A 14,656-nucleotide genomic window follows, 5' to 3' on the forward strand; every position below is an offset into this window, starting at 1 on the left:
CTACTACTGTCATGGAAGGCCACCTGTCTTTGGCCCCGTGGCTGTTGCAGGCATTTGGAGAAATAACCACGAAAGGTGCTCTCTTTCAGTCTTTAATCTATTTCTGTCTTGATTTTTTTTTTTTAATGTGTTTGAAAGGAAAGTTTATAAAGAGGTGGAGAGAGAAAGAAGCAGAGAGATTTCCTATTTACTTGCTGTTCCCTCCCCAAATGGCCACAGTGGCCAGGGGTGGGTCAGGCTGAAGCCAGGAGCTTGTCCAGGTCTCTCTCATGGTTTCAGACCCAAGCACTTGGGCCATCTGCTGCTTTCCTAAACACGCTGGCAGGGAGCTGAAACAGAAGTGGAACACACGAACTGCAGCTGGTGCATCTGTGGAACGCCAGCATCACAAGCAGTGGCTTAATGTGCTGCACCACAACAGTAGTTCTGGCCTTTTGTTTTCTATATTGTTGGTTTGAAATTGTGAATTTGTTCTTTACCTCATGTGTAGATTCTGTCAGAGGAAATGGAAAACGTGAGTGTGACCTGTTGTACAACTCTTCTCCTTCATGCTCTCACAGGAATTGACCAGTATGACAGAGACAGCATTATCAATGACTTCAAAAATGGGACTTGCAAACTCCTTGTGGCTACCTCTGTTGCTGCCCGTGGTCTCGATGTGAAACATCTGATTCTTGTGGTGAACTACAGCTGCCCCAACCATTATGAGGATTATGTGCACAGAGCAGGACGGACTGGAAGAGCGGGCAACAAAGTAAACAGCATTCACGCAAAAGTGGGATTGCTTCTGAAGTAGAGTGGATGTGCTTAGAGGAGGTGGAAGGAGGAGATTGTATGTGTTTACGGAGTGTTATGAGAATTGATCTGTGTGAATCATTTACATGCATATGCCTCTCAGATGTCTAGTTAATCTAGGCTGCTGCTGTTAATGTTTGTGTGTCCGTTTGGTCTCCTTTGCCTTCACCTAAAGCTTTGTTGTTGTTCTTATTATTATTTACATTTTTTTCTTTGTTTGAAAAGCTTAGAGAGACATAGAGAAATAGATTTCCCATCCGCAGGTTCACTCCTCAAATGACTGCAGTGGTTGGAGATAGGCTGATCAGAGTCTCCCTCATGGGTACAGTTACCCAAGCACGTAAGCCATTCTGTCCTGCTTTTGCAAGCATATTAGTGAACTGGGTGGAGGTGGAGCAGTTGGGACTCAAACATCTTATATCTGGCAAACTGTTGCTCCCCCATATATCACACAAGCATATATAGTTTTTGTGTATGTACACTTACTTCAGTTTATTGACTGGTTGACCTGAAAGTATTACAGAGGGCCCAGCGCGATAGCCTAGCAGCTAAAGTCCTTGTCTTGAATGTGCCAGGATCCCATATGGTCACCGGTTCTAATCCCGGCTTCCCTGCTTCCCATCCAGCTCCCTGCTTTTGGCCTGGGAAAGCAGTCGAGGACAGCCCAAAGCCTTGGGACCCTGCACCTGCATGGAAGACCCGGAAGAGCACCTGGCTCCCGGCTTCAGATCGGCACAGTACTGGCCGTTGTGGTCACTTGGGGAGTGAATCATCAGAGGGAAGATCTTTCTTTCTGTCTCTCCTTCTCTCTGTATATCTGACTTTGCAGTAAAAATAAGTAAATCTTAAAAAAAAAGAAAGTATTACAGAATCTTCCATCTTTTGGCTCACTCCCCAGATGGGTGCAACAGCCAGAACTGGGCCAAACTAAAGCCAAGACCAGACCTTCATCCAAGCCTTTCAGCACAAGTCTGCAGGGGACGCTAGTGCTTGGCCGTCCTCTGCTGCGCTCTGCAGGTTATTAGCGTTAAGCTGAAGCTGAAGTGGATCACATGCAGTGTGTGAAATATACTTTTTCTCTCTTTAGGACTTTTCATTGCTTTTTGCTTTTTAAGGATTTGATTGGTATGAAAGGCAGTGTGATAAAACGGGGGGAGAGACACTTCCTCAGTGACTCAGACCTGCAGCTGGTCCCTCTGAAACCAGGAATTTGGGATTCCGTCCAGGTTTCCCATGTGGGCAGCAAGAGCCCAAGTACTTGGACCATTATCTAATGCTTGCCCTGGTGTGTTAATAGGAGGCTGGATCTCAAGCAGTGCAGCCAGGCACCGAATTCGCACTTTGATAGCGATATCAACCAGCAATCTAACATGCTATGCCAAAACACCTGTCACCACAGGTGTGCTTGTAATCCTCCAAACGCCTGTGGACAGAATCAAGGCAGAATATGAGCCAATAGTGATGACTGTTTGGATAACCTTCCAATGAAATCTTAAACCTTGTTATAAAATTGGTATCAGCTAACTGTTTGTTGCAGAGTGTTTTGTGAAGGTAGCAGCCTGGAAATGTTTTATTTTATACTTCCAACTCAGTGTTGGTTTACCTGAACTGAAAATACTGCTGCTGCTGACATCATGTGAGAGATGGGCTTTAGACAATCCCCTGGGAAAGCGATGCCGTTGAAATTATTCTTGCAAAATATTTACAAGAATAAATAAATATATAAAAATTACTCAGGGCCCAGTGTGGTAGGCTGATAGCTAAAAGTCCTCACCTTGCATGCACAGAGATCCCATATTGGCACTGGTTTATATCCTGGAGGCCCTGTTTCCCATCCAGTTCCCTTCTGTGGCCTAGGAAAGCAGTCAAGGACGGCTCAAAACCTCGGGACCGTGCACCCACGTGGGAGAGCCAGCAGAGGCTCCTGGCTTCGGATTGGAGCAACTCCGGTCATTGCAGCCACTTGGGGAGTGAATCATTGGATGGAAGATCTTTCTCTCTGTCTCCCCTCATCTCCATATATCTGACTTTCCAATAAACATAAATCTTTTAAAAAATTACTCAAATATCTGTACTCACATGTAGATAAATGCACTTGCATGTGTATTTTTTGTGTCTTATATATCTTGTAAAGACCTATGGAATTGTATATCCTGGGAAATTAATGTGGGTTCAAGTGGTATAGAGGGCAAGTTGTAGAGGAAGAAATGAGAAGTTTTCTTATATTACTTGTCTTATTTTAAAATTGCAGCCTCACATACTACACTTTGAACTGTTAAAACCATCTAGTAATAGGACTCTGGTGGGCTTTCAGATTGATGAGTAGTGATGTGGGTTCCAAGAAGATTATTCCGCAGTCCAGCTATGTGCTGTCTGATCTAAGTGGGATTCTCTTCTCGGTGTCTGATCGGTGCATGTTTGGATCCCTCATCAGGGTTACGCCTACACTTTCATCACGGAGGATCAGGCGCGCTACGCTGGCGACATCATCAAAGCGCTGGAGTTGTCGGGGACTGCGGTGCCTCCTGATCTGGAGAAGCTCTGGAGCGACTTCAAGGACCAGCAGAAAGCTGTGAGTTTGCTTTTGTGTGTACGTGTGTGTGTGTTTTCTTCTTTTCTTTAGATTTATTTATTTGTTAGGCTGAGTTAGAAGATGAGCGGGGCGGGAGGGAAGCTCTTCTTTCTGCTGGCTCACCCTGAAGCCATTCCAGGAGCTTGTTGCAGGTCTCCCACATGGGCACAGTGAACTGTCCTCCACTGCTTCCCCAGACACCTGGGCAGGGAGCTGGATGCAAAGAGGGGAAAAAAGGTGAAAATAATTCCCTCTTTTGCTGGAACTTTGTGTTTGTTTTTGTTTTTAAAGATTTAGTTATTTTTATTGCAAAGTCAGAAAGACAGAGAGAAGGAGAGACAGAAAGAAAGATCTTCCCTCTGATGATTCACTCCCCAAGTGACCACAACGGCCAGTACTGCACCGATCCGAAGCCGGGAGCCAGGTGCTCTTCCGGGTCTTCCATGCAGGTGCAGGGTCCCAAGGCTTTGGGCTGTCCTCGACTGCTTTCCCAGGCCAAAATCAGGGAGCTGGATGGCAAGCAGAGCCGCTGGGATTAGAACCGGCGCGTATATGGGATCCCGGCGTGTGCAAGGTGGGGACTTTAGCTGCTAGGCTATCGCGCTGGGCCCGGAACTTAGTGTTTGTTAAAAACTACATGGAGCACTGCTTTTTCATGGTGCAGTGTGTGTTAGTTGACACATACCATCTTAAAAAGTATTTAATTACTATAGATTTGTAAGGATAGAAGTTTTTACTATGAAATTACCTTTTTTTTTTTTTTTCTTTCTTTCTGTACAGGAAGGAAAAATAATTAAGAAGAGTAGTGGGTTCTCTGGCAAGGGATTCAAGTTTGATGAAACAGAACAAGCTTTGGCCAATGAGAGGAAGAAGTTGCAGAAAGCAGCTCTCGGTCTGCAAGACTCCGATGACGAGGATGCGGCTGTGGATGTGAGTATTGGAAGCACCTGCTCACCCAGGGAAGCCGTGCCCTTATCCTGCTTTGTTACCCTCCTTACAACAAGGTGGTGGAAGCCTTTCCATTTCCATTGCTAACAGCTGTCTGATGTTTCATTGTGTGATGTTTCACTGTTGGACAAATCAGAGTCCTGTTATTGCATGTATGGATTGTTCCCGTATGGTCACTGTTTACAGTGTACACTTGGATGCACATCTTGTACTTTTAAATTTTTTGCTGTTTCATTTAAAATATATTTCTGAATATTTATTTGAAAATCAAGAGTTAGGGAGGGTAAAATGGATGAAGATATCTTCTATCCACTGGCTTATTCATCAGATGATCACTGTGGCTGGAACTGGACCCAGCTAGAAGCTAGGAGCCAGGAGCTTCATCCTGGCTCTTCTACACTGGGGCAGGTACCCAAGCACCTGGGACATCCTCCACATTTCCCAGTTGTGTTAAAGGGAAGCTTGGTCAGAAATGGAATAAATGCTTCTTGAACCAGTACTTATATAGTGTGCCAGTGTTATAGGTGGCAATTGAACTTGTTGGGCCACAACACCAACACTTTTTTAAATTATTTACAAAAAGGTTTGGTTATCTTTAGAAGGATGGACATATGAGAGAGATTGATTTATTTCACAAATGGCTAAAATGGCTAGAGCTAGACCTAAGCTAGGAGCTTCTTCTAGGTCTCTTAGGCACAGGGTACCCTGGGTGCAAGTCTCCTGGGTACAGAGGATGAAGACCTTGGGCCATCCTTTGTTGCTTTCCAGGCACATTGATAGGCAGCTGCATTGGAAGAAGAATAGTTGGGACATGAACAATGAGCAATGGCTGATGGCATGCTTAGCTGCTATGCCACTGTCCTATCCCTTAAAATTACAGTTTTTATTTCTGTGAAAAGTAGAGAGCGAAAGAGAAATCGTTCATCGCTGGTTCACTCCACATGTGCATGTGTTAGCCAAGCCTGAGCCAGATTAGACACAGTGCAGGAACTAGCTGGAGCCTCCTGTGTGTCTCTGGCAGGCACCAAAGCACTTGAGCATATTCTCCTATCTCCCCTGATGCATATTAGCAGGAACAAGTTGGAAATATAGTCAAGCCTTAAACGCAAGCTTTCTAATGTGGAATGTAGGCATTGTAAATGACATTTCCTCCAACCAGAAGATGTATTTATTTGAAAGACAGAATTACAGAGCAGGAGAAAAAAAGATCTTCAACCTGATGGTTCACTCCTCAAATGGCTGCCATATCTGGGGCTTGGTCTCATCCTGGTGGCAAGGGCCCAAATTCTTGAACCATCATCTTGCGTTCTCAGGTACATTAGCAGAAGTAATTATTTATTAATAATTAATAATTAAGCATAAGAGCCTGGCTGCAAGCAGAGCAACTGGGACGTAATCCAGCATTTGTGTATTAAGCTGGTCTCTTAGGCAGCCCTTAACCCATTGTATCACAGTGACTGCACAAGTGGCACTTAGTTGCAATGTCAAATGCTTGTTCTTGCACGTTATCTTTGTGTATCCATCAGAATAAGTTTTGAGATTTTGATTGTTAGTTAAATTGCATAGCCAGTTTTGTTTTTCTTAAACATGGTGAGACAGAATCATACACTTTGTGCAGTGGCGTGAAAGAGTGCTGACATCCCATGCTTTTAACAACATTGTTACTCATACTGTTGCTTTCTGTCTGCATTTAATAGTTTTGAAATGTCCTTATTAACCATAGTCAACATGGAGTGCTGCCAGGTGGCACCAGCTGTGGCAGTGTCTGCTTCCTGGCAGCAGACATACCGGGTAGATATTCAGAATGTTCTCATTTTGTAATCAAGCAGACTGAGGCCCTTTAAGAATGCTTACCTTTTTAAACAGTTTTACATGGCTCTTACTGGAAGGAGCTGGGGCCAGTGTTCTGTGATTGTCCAAGGCCATGTTCTTAGTGTAGACATTGTGATGCAATGAGGAGTGATCCTGAGTGCTTAGCTAGGCGAGGTTTGCACAGAGTATGTTGTTCGAAGCTATTTCCGTTAACAGTTTTTGGGATGTGTGTGCTTTAATTGCTAGTACACTTCTCCTCCTTGGAGTGTAACGTTCGTACACTCGCAGTTAAGGAAGCTTATTAACTTTATTTTGCCCAGAAATTCCTCAACATGCTGGGTCACAGAAAAAAATTTTTTTGCACGTACTCTCTTAAATGATCTCAATACCCTGTTTTACAGATCAGGTTGATCGTGCTGCACTGCAGCATCAGCTCCTCACATGGGTATTTCCTTCTCATTTCTTACCAACCTGCCTCGTGTTTTCCTTGGTCTAGATTGATGAACAAATTGAAAGCATGTTTAACTCGAAGAAGAGAGTGAAGGATATGGCTGCTCCAGGGACATCGAGTGTTCCTGCTCCAACTGCAGGAAATGCTGAGAAGTTAGAAATCGCGAAGAGGCTGGCTCTGCGAATCAATGCTCAGAAGAATTTGGGCATCGAGTCTCAGGTATTACGTACTTTGTTCCAAGCCACAGTACTTTTTGTGACTTTTAAGTACTTTTCAGGAGTTAAGACAGGTGTTGATAAATTAGATGTCCTAGATTCTGAGTTTCTGAGAATTTAGCATATTCAACACAAAATTCTTTAGTGATCGCCTTTGAATGATTTTTCTTGTGGGTTCATAGACTTTGTTTAAATATAGCACTATTCTGGCTGATCTTACCAGTCTCATGAGAGTAATTATCTTTTTTCTTCATTAATTTTCTTTAATGGATGAGTTTTTGGGCACACAAACAATTCTCTGGATGTGTAAAACACCCAGTTAACATCATTCATGCTAACAGATTCAGACAGTAAAGATTTGTTTTAAAAGTTTCCCATAGTACTGTTTTCTTGGAGGCTTGTTTGTTAGTGTCTCACTAAGGGTTAATTTCCATAGCATCCCCAAAGAATGGTTCATATGTTTCAACAGTGTTTTGAAGACTTCTCCGTAAGTCCTTTACTGTTACTGAATATTGGGTTCCCCACCAGGAGGAGAGGTGCTCAGTAAAGCTTCTGGTACAAAGGAAACTCAGAGTCCTAAAGTGTGTCCGATACCCTGGAAGTAGTGTACTGATGCTAATACCAATCACTCCCTAATTATTGAGAGGTGTATCTAAAGTTCATTAGAATATCCAGGAGAGAGGGGTTGTCCTTAGTTTTCTCTCTTAGAAAAAGGAAGGTGTACTAAAGTGTTAGTCAAATATATATATATGTATATATTTTTTTTAAAGATGTATTTATTTCTATTACAAAGTCAGATATACAGAGAGGAGGAGAGACAGAGAGAAAGAGCTTCCGTCCGATGATTCACTCTCCAAGTGACCACGACCGGCCGGTACTGCGCCGATCTGAAGCCAGGATCCAGGAACCTATTCCGGGTCTCCCATATGGGTGCAGGGTCCCAAAGCCTTGGGCTGTCCTCAACTGCTTTCCCAGGCCTCAAGCAGGGAGCTGGGATGGGAAGTGGAGCTGCCAGGATCAGAACTGGCGCCTGTATGGGATCCCGGTGCGTTCAAGGCGAGGACTTTAGCTGCTAGGCCACGCTGCCAGGCCCAGTCAAATATATTTTTATGCTGCTACTTTGATCATTTATTTTAAAAAGTTACAGAGAGGGACAGTGAAATAGATCATTCATTCTTTCATCTGCTGGTTCGTGCCCCAGATGGTCACAGTGGCAAGGGCTGGGTTAAGCAGAAGCTTGGCGTCTGGAACTTCCTCCAGGTGTCCCGCTTGAGTGACAGTGGCCCAAGCACTCAGACCTTTCTTGGCTGCTTTCCTAGACACATTAGCAGGGAACTAGATGAGAAGCTCAGCAGCTGGGAGTTGAACTGCTACCCATATAGAATGCTTGCTTCATGACAGCAGTTTATCGTGCTGTTCCACAGTGCTAGTCCCTATTTTCATTTAGCTTTCAGTTAGTGCCCTTTCACAGAGCAGTTAGTGTGAGGTTCATAGTCCTGTCTCTTTCCTCCTTTGAGATTTGACTGTAGATCTTCTTTATCTATAGGATGTGATGCAGCAGGCCACCAATGCAATTCTCAGAGGTGGCACCATTCTTGCACCCACTGTGTCTGCAAAAACCATTGCAGAGCAACTTGCTGAAAAGATCAATGCCAAGCTCAATTATGTGCCTTTAGAGAAACAAGAAGAAGAAAGACAGGATGGCGGACAGAACGAATCTTTTAAGAGATATGAGGAAGAATTAGAGATCAATGACTTCCCACAGGCAAGTAACAGATTTAAAACTTTATCATGAAGTAGAAACTCTTGATGGATGACTGGCAAAAACCCCTTCTGTAAGAATACCGATACTACCTATTTTCATGGCCACTGAAACCCTGGCATCACATGTCTCTGGCCATGCCCAGGATCTCCCTGCCTGTTTTGGGCCCTTCACTGCTTGCTCTGTCCCGTCCATGGCTGTGAAGCTCCATCACAGGCCTCCAGCTGGGTGGGCAGAGTTTGCAGGACTGAAGAGCCAGCTTAGGTTGAAAGCTAGACCCAGAGTGACTGACCCACCAACACCTGGCCCCCACACTGTTCCACGCACCTATTCCATGTTCCGGCCCAGAAATATGGCCAAAGGGACCTTGCCTTTGGGATTTTGTTCCCCAATCAAAATCTCATCTTGCTAAGATGAAATGTTAAATTAAAAGCTTAAAAACACAATACCTTTTGTAAGCTTCAAAAATTATATGTAATAGCCATTTTCATGGCTGCTTCACTTTCTACCCAGGTGAGGGAGACGTTAGAGCTTTGGGTGTTTTTTTGTTTGTTTGTTTGTTTGTTTTTCTGAATGTATTCTAGGAGTTACAGTAGGAGCTAAATGAAGCCTTACTGAAGGCATGTGTCAATTATGATCTTAATATTGGCTGTAACATGCTATTAGGACACCTGTTCTTGATGGATATATCACATTTTAAGACTTCCAATGTGACCTGGTTGTCTTCCCCACCCTCCTTGCAGACCGCCAGGTGGAAAGTTACCTCCAAGGAGGCGCTGCAGAGAATCAGCGAGTACTCCGAAGCCGCGATCACCATCAGGGGAACATACTTCCCTCCTGGCAAAGAGCCCAAGGAAGGAGAGCGGAAGATCTACTTGGCAATCGAAAGTACGTACTGTTGCATCAGGATTGACATAGCTGGATAGGCATCAGGAGAATTGAGATCACTTAGAGAGGGTGGAAATAAGAAAACAAACTTTCATGCATCGTTACGGGTGGGGGAAGGTCTTCAGAGGTGAGCGATGGGTCTGTAGGATTCTTTCCATTTTGACAATTTAGTCAAATTTGGCAAATCTAAAAGAAGAGGACTGACCAATTCATGCTTCTACTAAAATGAATATTCTGTTTAAAATTTAGCTGCTTATTGCTGTCTGTCGAGTGACTTCTTGAGATTAATTTTGCACAGTCTGTATTCATTTCTGAGAAATCAGCTGGTAATTTTCAGAACTGTCCTTGTCTGGGAAGGGGAAACTCCTGATGTTGCAGGCATTGCTTTGCTCTGTGTGTTGGGACAGACTGTTTCTAGCTCTGCCTAGCCCTTCACTTTATGCTGGTACAGTCTCCCCTTCCAGGGGAGGGCCGAGAGCCTTTCCTTGGTCCAGCTGTTTCCTTCTTATCAGTCAGTGTACCTTGTGCCTCTTCCTGCACTTTGTGCCAACTGCATATCCCACCCTTACTTTTGGTGGCTGTCTATGTATTCCCTTACCTTCTGGCCAATGTGTTAACTGGCTCCATATCCAGTTTGTACCAGATGTCCCATGAGCACCAGAGCTGCACCAGTCTCAGGATTAATTTTCGCCTACTTAGATTGCTGTGTACAACATTTCCCTCCTGTATTGGACATCCTTCTCTCTCTGATTTGACTGCGTAGTCAGATCTTAGCACCTTATTTTGCTGTTCACGTTCAGGAGTGTGTGCTGCCCTGTGGTGTGAGCATACTGCTCTGAATGGGCTGAGCGGCAGGGCCTTCACTCGCTGGGGAGCAGGGAGCTTGGTAGAGGTATCAGTGCACCCACCTGCCCTTGTGGATGCTTGATACCAGATTGTCTGGTATTCTACAAGATAGTACAGAGTGTGAAAGAGGAGTAGTGTGTATAATGAATTTCTTGCAAGATGTCCTAGGTGGTACAAGAACATCTTGCAAATGAGTATCCCCACCCATGCCATACTGGTGATCCTTGTCCTCAGCACGTGCACTGCTGTTTGGAGAACACTGTCCCTGTGTTGTTCTTGCATAGCCACCAAGGATCTGAAAGGGCTTGTTCAGATGACACCTTTCTGAAACATTTGCCAACCTTAAGGAAAAACGATGAGTGTCTAATAAATATTTGTTAAGCCTTTTATAACCTTTTTGGGACAAATTGCTGATCTTAAGGTGTGGTATCCATCTGACAACGGTTAAGCTGCTGCTTGGGCCACCCTCATCCCACAGCAGCATGCCTGGGTTTGAGTTCTGGCTCTGCTGTGACTCTAGATTCCGCCCCCCAGTGCATACTCAGGGAGGCAGAGAAGTGGATTCTCTGCCACCTGCTGTAGAGGCCTGGGTTGCATGCCTTTCTGACTTCTGTCTTGGGGCCAGCACAGCTCCAGCTGTTGTAAGCATTTGGGGAGTGAAACAGAAACTGGAAGATACTTGTTTCCTGTATGTGTGTCTTATTTGCCTTCCAACTAAGTAAAAATAAATAAATAAGTTTTTTGAAAACAGATTATGTAATGAGGTTACATTGGAATCAGAAGAGTAAGCAGCCAGCACAAAATGTGGGTGCTGTTCTGCCAAGCCTTGAAAGGCTGTCTTAGCCGAAGTGTGGTGTCCCTAAGAGTCACCTACACTGTTTTTTCTTAGATGTCTGTGGCATGAGTGCAAGTCCAGTGTCATTCTGATAATGTGACTAATATGTTTTCTACCTGCTCACCAGGTGCCAATGAACTGGCTGTGCAGAAAGCAAAAGCGGAAATCACCAGGCTCATAAAAGAAGAATTGATAAGACTGGTGAGTAAAAATGTTGTTTTACTCTTAACGTTTTATTAAATGATAACAGACAAGTACACAAATCATTACCAGTATGTTTGATCAATTATGTCAAAAGAGGCACTCGAGGAACATCACAACTTAGGTCTAGAAATGTAGACCCCAGCAGCCCTCCTCAAAGATCCCCACCCCACATCACCTCACAACTCACCAAACAGCCCTGGGGTGACTTAAGCTATAAGTCCTTTTTCCCTCTTGTTGAGCTCCACGTTAGGGAAGTCATACGCTATCGGCACCTTTTGTGTGTCATTGCTTCCCTTCAGCGTTATTTTGAAGAGCTCAGTCCATGTTGTTGGACTCAGCAATAGTTTGTATATTTTCATAGTGTGTAATAGTTCAATTATGTGACTATAAACAGTGTATGGACTTAAAATTATTTCAGTGTTGGTTTCATACCTGACATGCCTGTGAACATTTTTCCATGTCTTTATTACGTAGTAGTGTATTTTTTTTTCTTGGGCATGTACCTTGGAGTAGAATCGTTAATTGTAGAGTGTGTATAATTTACTAGTAGGTTTTGCCAAGTACTTCTCCAAAGGAGTGATTAATTTGCACTCCTGCAGCAGCGTATGAAGATCAAGCTGTTCCTTCGGTTTGCCAGCACATGGGGTTGCTGGTGTTTTCACTTGGCGACTTCAGTTTTGAGACAAGACCCCCTCACAGGCCACCCTACCATCCCTGTGCCATCCGCACCAGTGGAAGCTGCCCTCCTGACGTGCCCAGCAGGATGGAGGGATTTCTGAAAGGAAACATTATCCTTCTCTAAGAATGTGCTTTTGAAAAAACTGTTGTAAAATTTGCCTCACAGGACATTGTTTTCAGGGCAGTGTTAGAGAGGTTCACACAGCCGGGGGTCTGGGCGCAGCTTCTCAATCAGGCGCTGAGTGCTGCTGTTTGGAGTAGTCCTGGTCGGGGAGGATCCTGCCTCTGGAGTGCGGAGACAGGGAGCAGCTGACTGGGCCAAGACAAATAATTCTTCACTGGGAATTTCTTCTTCCGAGTGAACTAAATCCTAACACTTCAATTTATGCAGGTTTTATGATTTTAGAAAGTGATAAAGAATGTGACCTTAAAGAATTCCCCTCCTTTGTTTTTCTTTTCCTGACCACATATCTTTTTTTTTTTTCTTTCTTATTTTAGCAAAATTCATACCAACCAACCAACAAAGGAAGATACAAAGTCTTATAAGCATCTGGAAAAAAAACATTTTTACTTGTGCTGGTCTGTAATACATGTGAAAGTTGTTGTCTGACGTTTACAATGTATTGTAAATTAAGATTTTTTAAAATTCTGCCTTGCTAAATTTTTGAATACAAGAAACCAGTACTTGCTAGGGAAATCTGTCAGTAAGTACCCCACAGTTGTTTGGACTGTGTTTCAAACAAGCTTGTTTGGAGAGTAGAATGTCGTTTAAATGTAAAACTGATGTTTTAGCTGCCTGGGTAGTAAGTAGACAAGAAGTTTAACAGAGGGAAATGCTTGGACTTTGTCTTGAAGGTAATAAAGTACAAATGTCACTAGGGGGCTCTTCACCTAATCCTCCTCCGATGAAATTGTGATCCTCTCCTGGAAGAATGCAATATTCTCTGTCATATTTTGTGTCCCCCTCCACCTTTGTCTTAAATCTTCCCTGACTCAGTGAAACAATATGAACTGGATTTAAGAATATTATAATACAAGTTTTGCAAAGTAGGTCCAGAGATTTTGTTTCAGTTTTTACTGTAAATGGGTAATAGTTGGACTACTTCTTTTTGTTTTTGTAAAATTAAAGATTTGTAGAACTAAAATTTTTTTTGCATTTCTTTACACTGCAGAGTTTTAATATTTGCAACTTTTAGGGTCCCCTCACAGCCTCTGGCTCTGTGGCTGATTACTAATAGTTTCTAAATTGTTTTTTAAAAGAAAATGTCTATAATCCATAAATATTAAATACCATTCAGTTTTTCCTCCTAAAAGTGTTTATACATTGGTATGTATGGTACATAATGTATGTGTACATACGTACATCTGTTTGTACAGTATGACTTGTAATCTGATTTCCTTAGGATTATTGCGTAGGTTGTAAATTTTCTTTCTTACAGTTTTTAAAGAGTAATGCTATCCATCTGTTAGAATTAGTGTGTCCTCAACATTTGTCAGTGAAATTTAAGGCACAAGGAATCCTACATTCTGTTTCAGAGCCCTCAGTGTCTTGTGTCTGACTGTTTTAATTTAAATTTCTGTGTTTGGTTTACCTGGTTTTCTTTTGTGATGTATATTAGGACTTCATTTCTTACCATTCTTGGGGAACAGTTTTTTTGTTTTGTTTTTTCAGGAATAAAATAGATACATTTCTTAAGTTGAGCTACTCAGAATCTTTTTAGATGTTTTTGACTTACAGTTTTTATTTATCCCAACCCCATTACCTCCAAAAAAAGAAAATTGAAAGCATACTATAATTGTTAAGACCGATTGTTTAATGACATAGTTTGTGGAAAATGTGACAGGGAATATCAGTGTTTATTTTTTTTCAGCAGGAGCTTAGCCTTAATGAAATATAGTATGACCGGGGGACACTTAATTTTTGAAGGAAGAAAATGGGCAAAGCACGTGAAGCCGCAGAAGCAGATAAATAATGTACCCTAAAATTCCAGGCATCCTGGGCTCACCTCGCCTCAAGTTTGTTTCTTTGTTTGTCTTTACCACCTAGTGGTAGTTTGTTGTGGTGGAATGTATGACAGTCCCACATTGGTGACAATCTGGTGCTCCTGTCAGCCAACTGGATCACTTCAAGATTCAGTTTCACATCATTTAGTGTTTATGTTTGTATGTGTTGTGGTGAGCCACTGATAGTGTTTTGTTTTCAAATGAAGCATAATTATTAGTACAACTTTTTAGTGTCACCAGCTCCTTTTTAAAATTTGAATGATGTACAGACTTTAATTTGTTTTTAATGCGATATCAATATTTGCTCATGTTTTCTAAATTCCTTATAAAATAAAATTAATTCAGTCTGCATTTTTCTAAAATTATCCTTTCTTCAATACTTTGTCCACTGCTGCTTCTTCTAATTTTGCTTATGTGAGTGTTCATATGAAAGATGCACTAATCTCTTTATGAGAAAATTCTAAGTGAGTGCCTCGTGGTACGATGGGCTATGCTGCTGCTGGAGATCCCCACATCCAGTAGTGGCATTCAGTTTGTGGTGGCGGCTGCTACTGCCACCTCTCCCACCCCCTTTTCTTTTTTTAGATTAGTTTGTTTATTTGAAAGGCAGAATTAGCAGAGAGCTCGAAAGACAAAGAGCAAAGAG

The 14,656-nt window shown here is 42.8% G+C and overlaps 1 protein-coding gene across 6 annotated transcripts in view; it reads left to right on the forward strand.

Moving 5' to 3' along the window:
- Positions 1 to 14,359, forward strand: part of DDX46 (DEAD-box helicase 46) — a 46,050-nt gene extending 31,691 nt beyond the window's left edge. For 3 of the 6 annotated variants that reach the window (XM_040971981.1, XM_040971989.1, XM_040971997.1), the window contains 8 exons: positions 561 to 754; positions 3,230 to 3,367; positions 4,148 to 4,297; positions 6,624 to 6,800; positions 8,340 to 8,558; positions 9,299 to 9,443; positions 11,252 to 11,325; positions 12,505 to 14,359. In XM_040971981.1, the coding sequence (XP_040827915.1) occupies positions 561 to 754; positions 3,230 to 3,367; positions 4,148 to 4,297; positions 6,624 to 6,800; positions 8,340 to 8,558; positions 9,299 to 9,443; positions 11,252 to 11,325; positions 12,505 to 12,552 (1,145 nt within the window). In that variant the 3' untranslated portion in view covers positions 12,553 to 14,359. The remainder of the gene's footprint in view (positions 1 to 560; positions 755 to 3,229; positions 3,368 to 4,147; positions 4,298 to 6,623; positions 6,801 to 8,339; positions 8,559 to 9,298; positions 9,444 to 11,251; positions 11,326 to 12,504) is intronic. The other 3 variants (XM_040971986.1, XM_040971983.1, XM_040971991.1) reach the window with 3 other exon arrangements.
- Positions 14,360 to 14,656: the final 297 nt, after the last annotated feature.

Source organism: Ochotona curzoniae, unplaced genomic scaffold, assembly GCF_017591425.1.
Source record: "Ochotona curzoniae isolate NIBS_2020 unplaced genomic scaffold, NIBS_Ocur_1.0 contig_1, whole genome shotgun sequence".
NCBI classification, from domain to species: Eukaryota; Metazoa; Chordata; class Mammalia; order Lagomorpha; family Ochotonidae; genus Ochotona; species Ochotona curzoniae.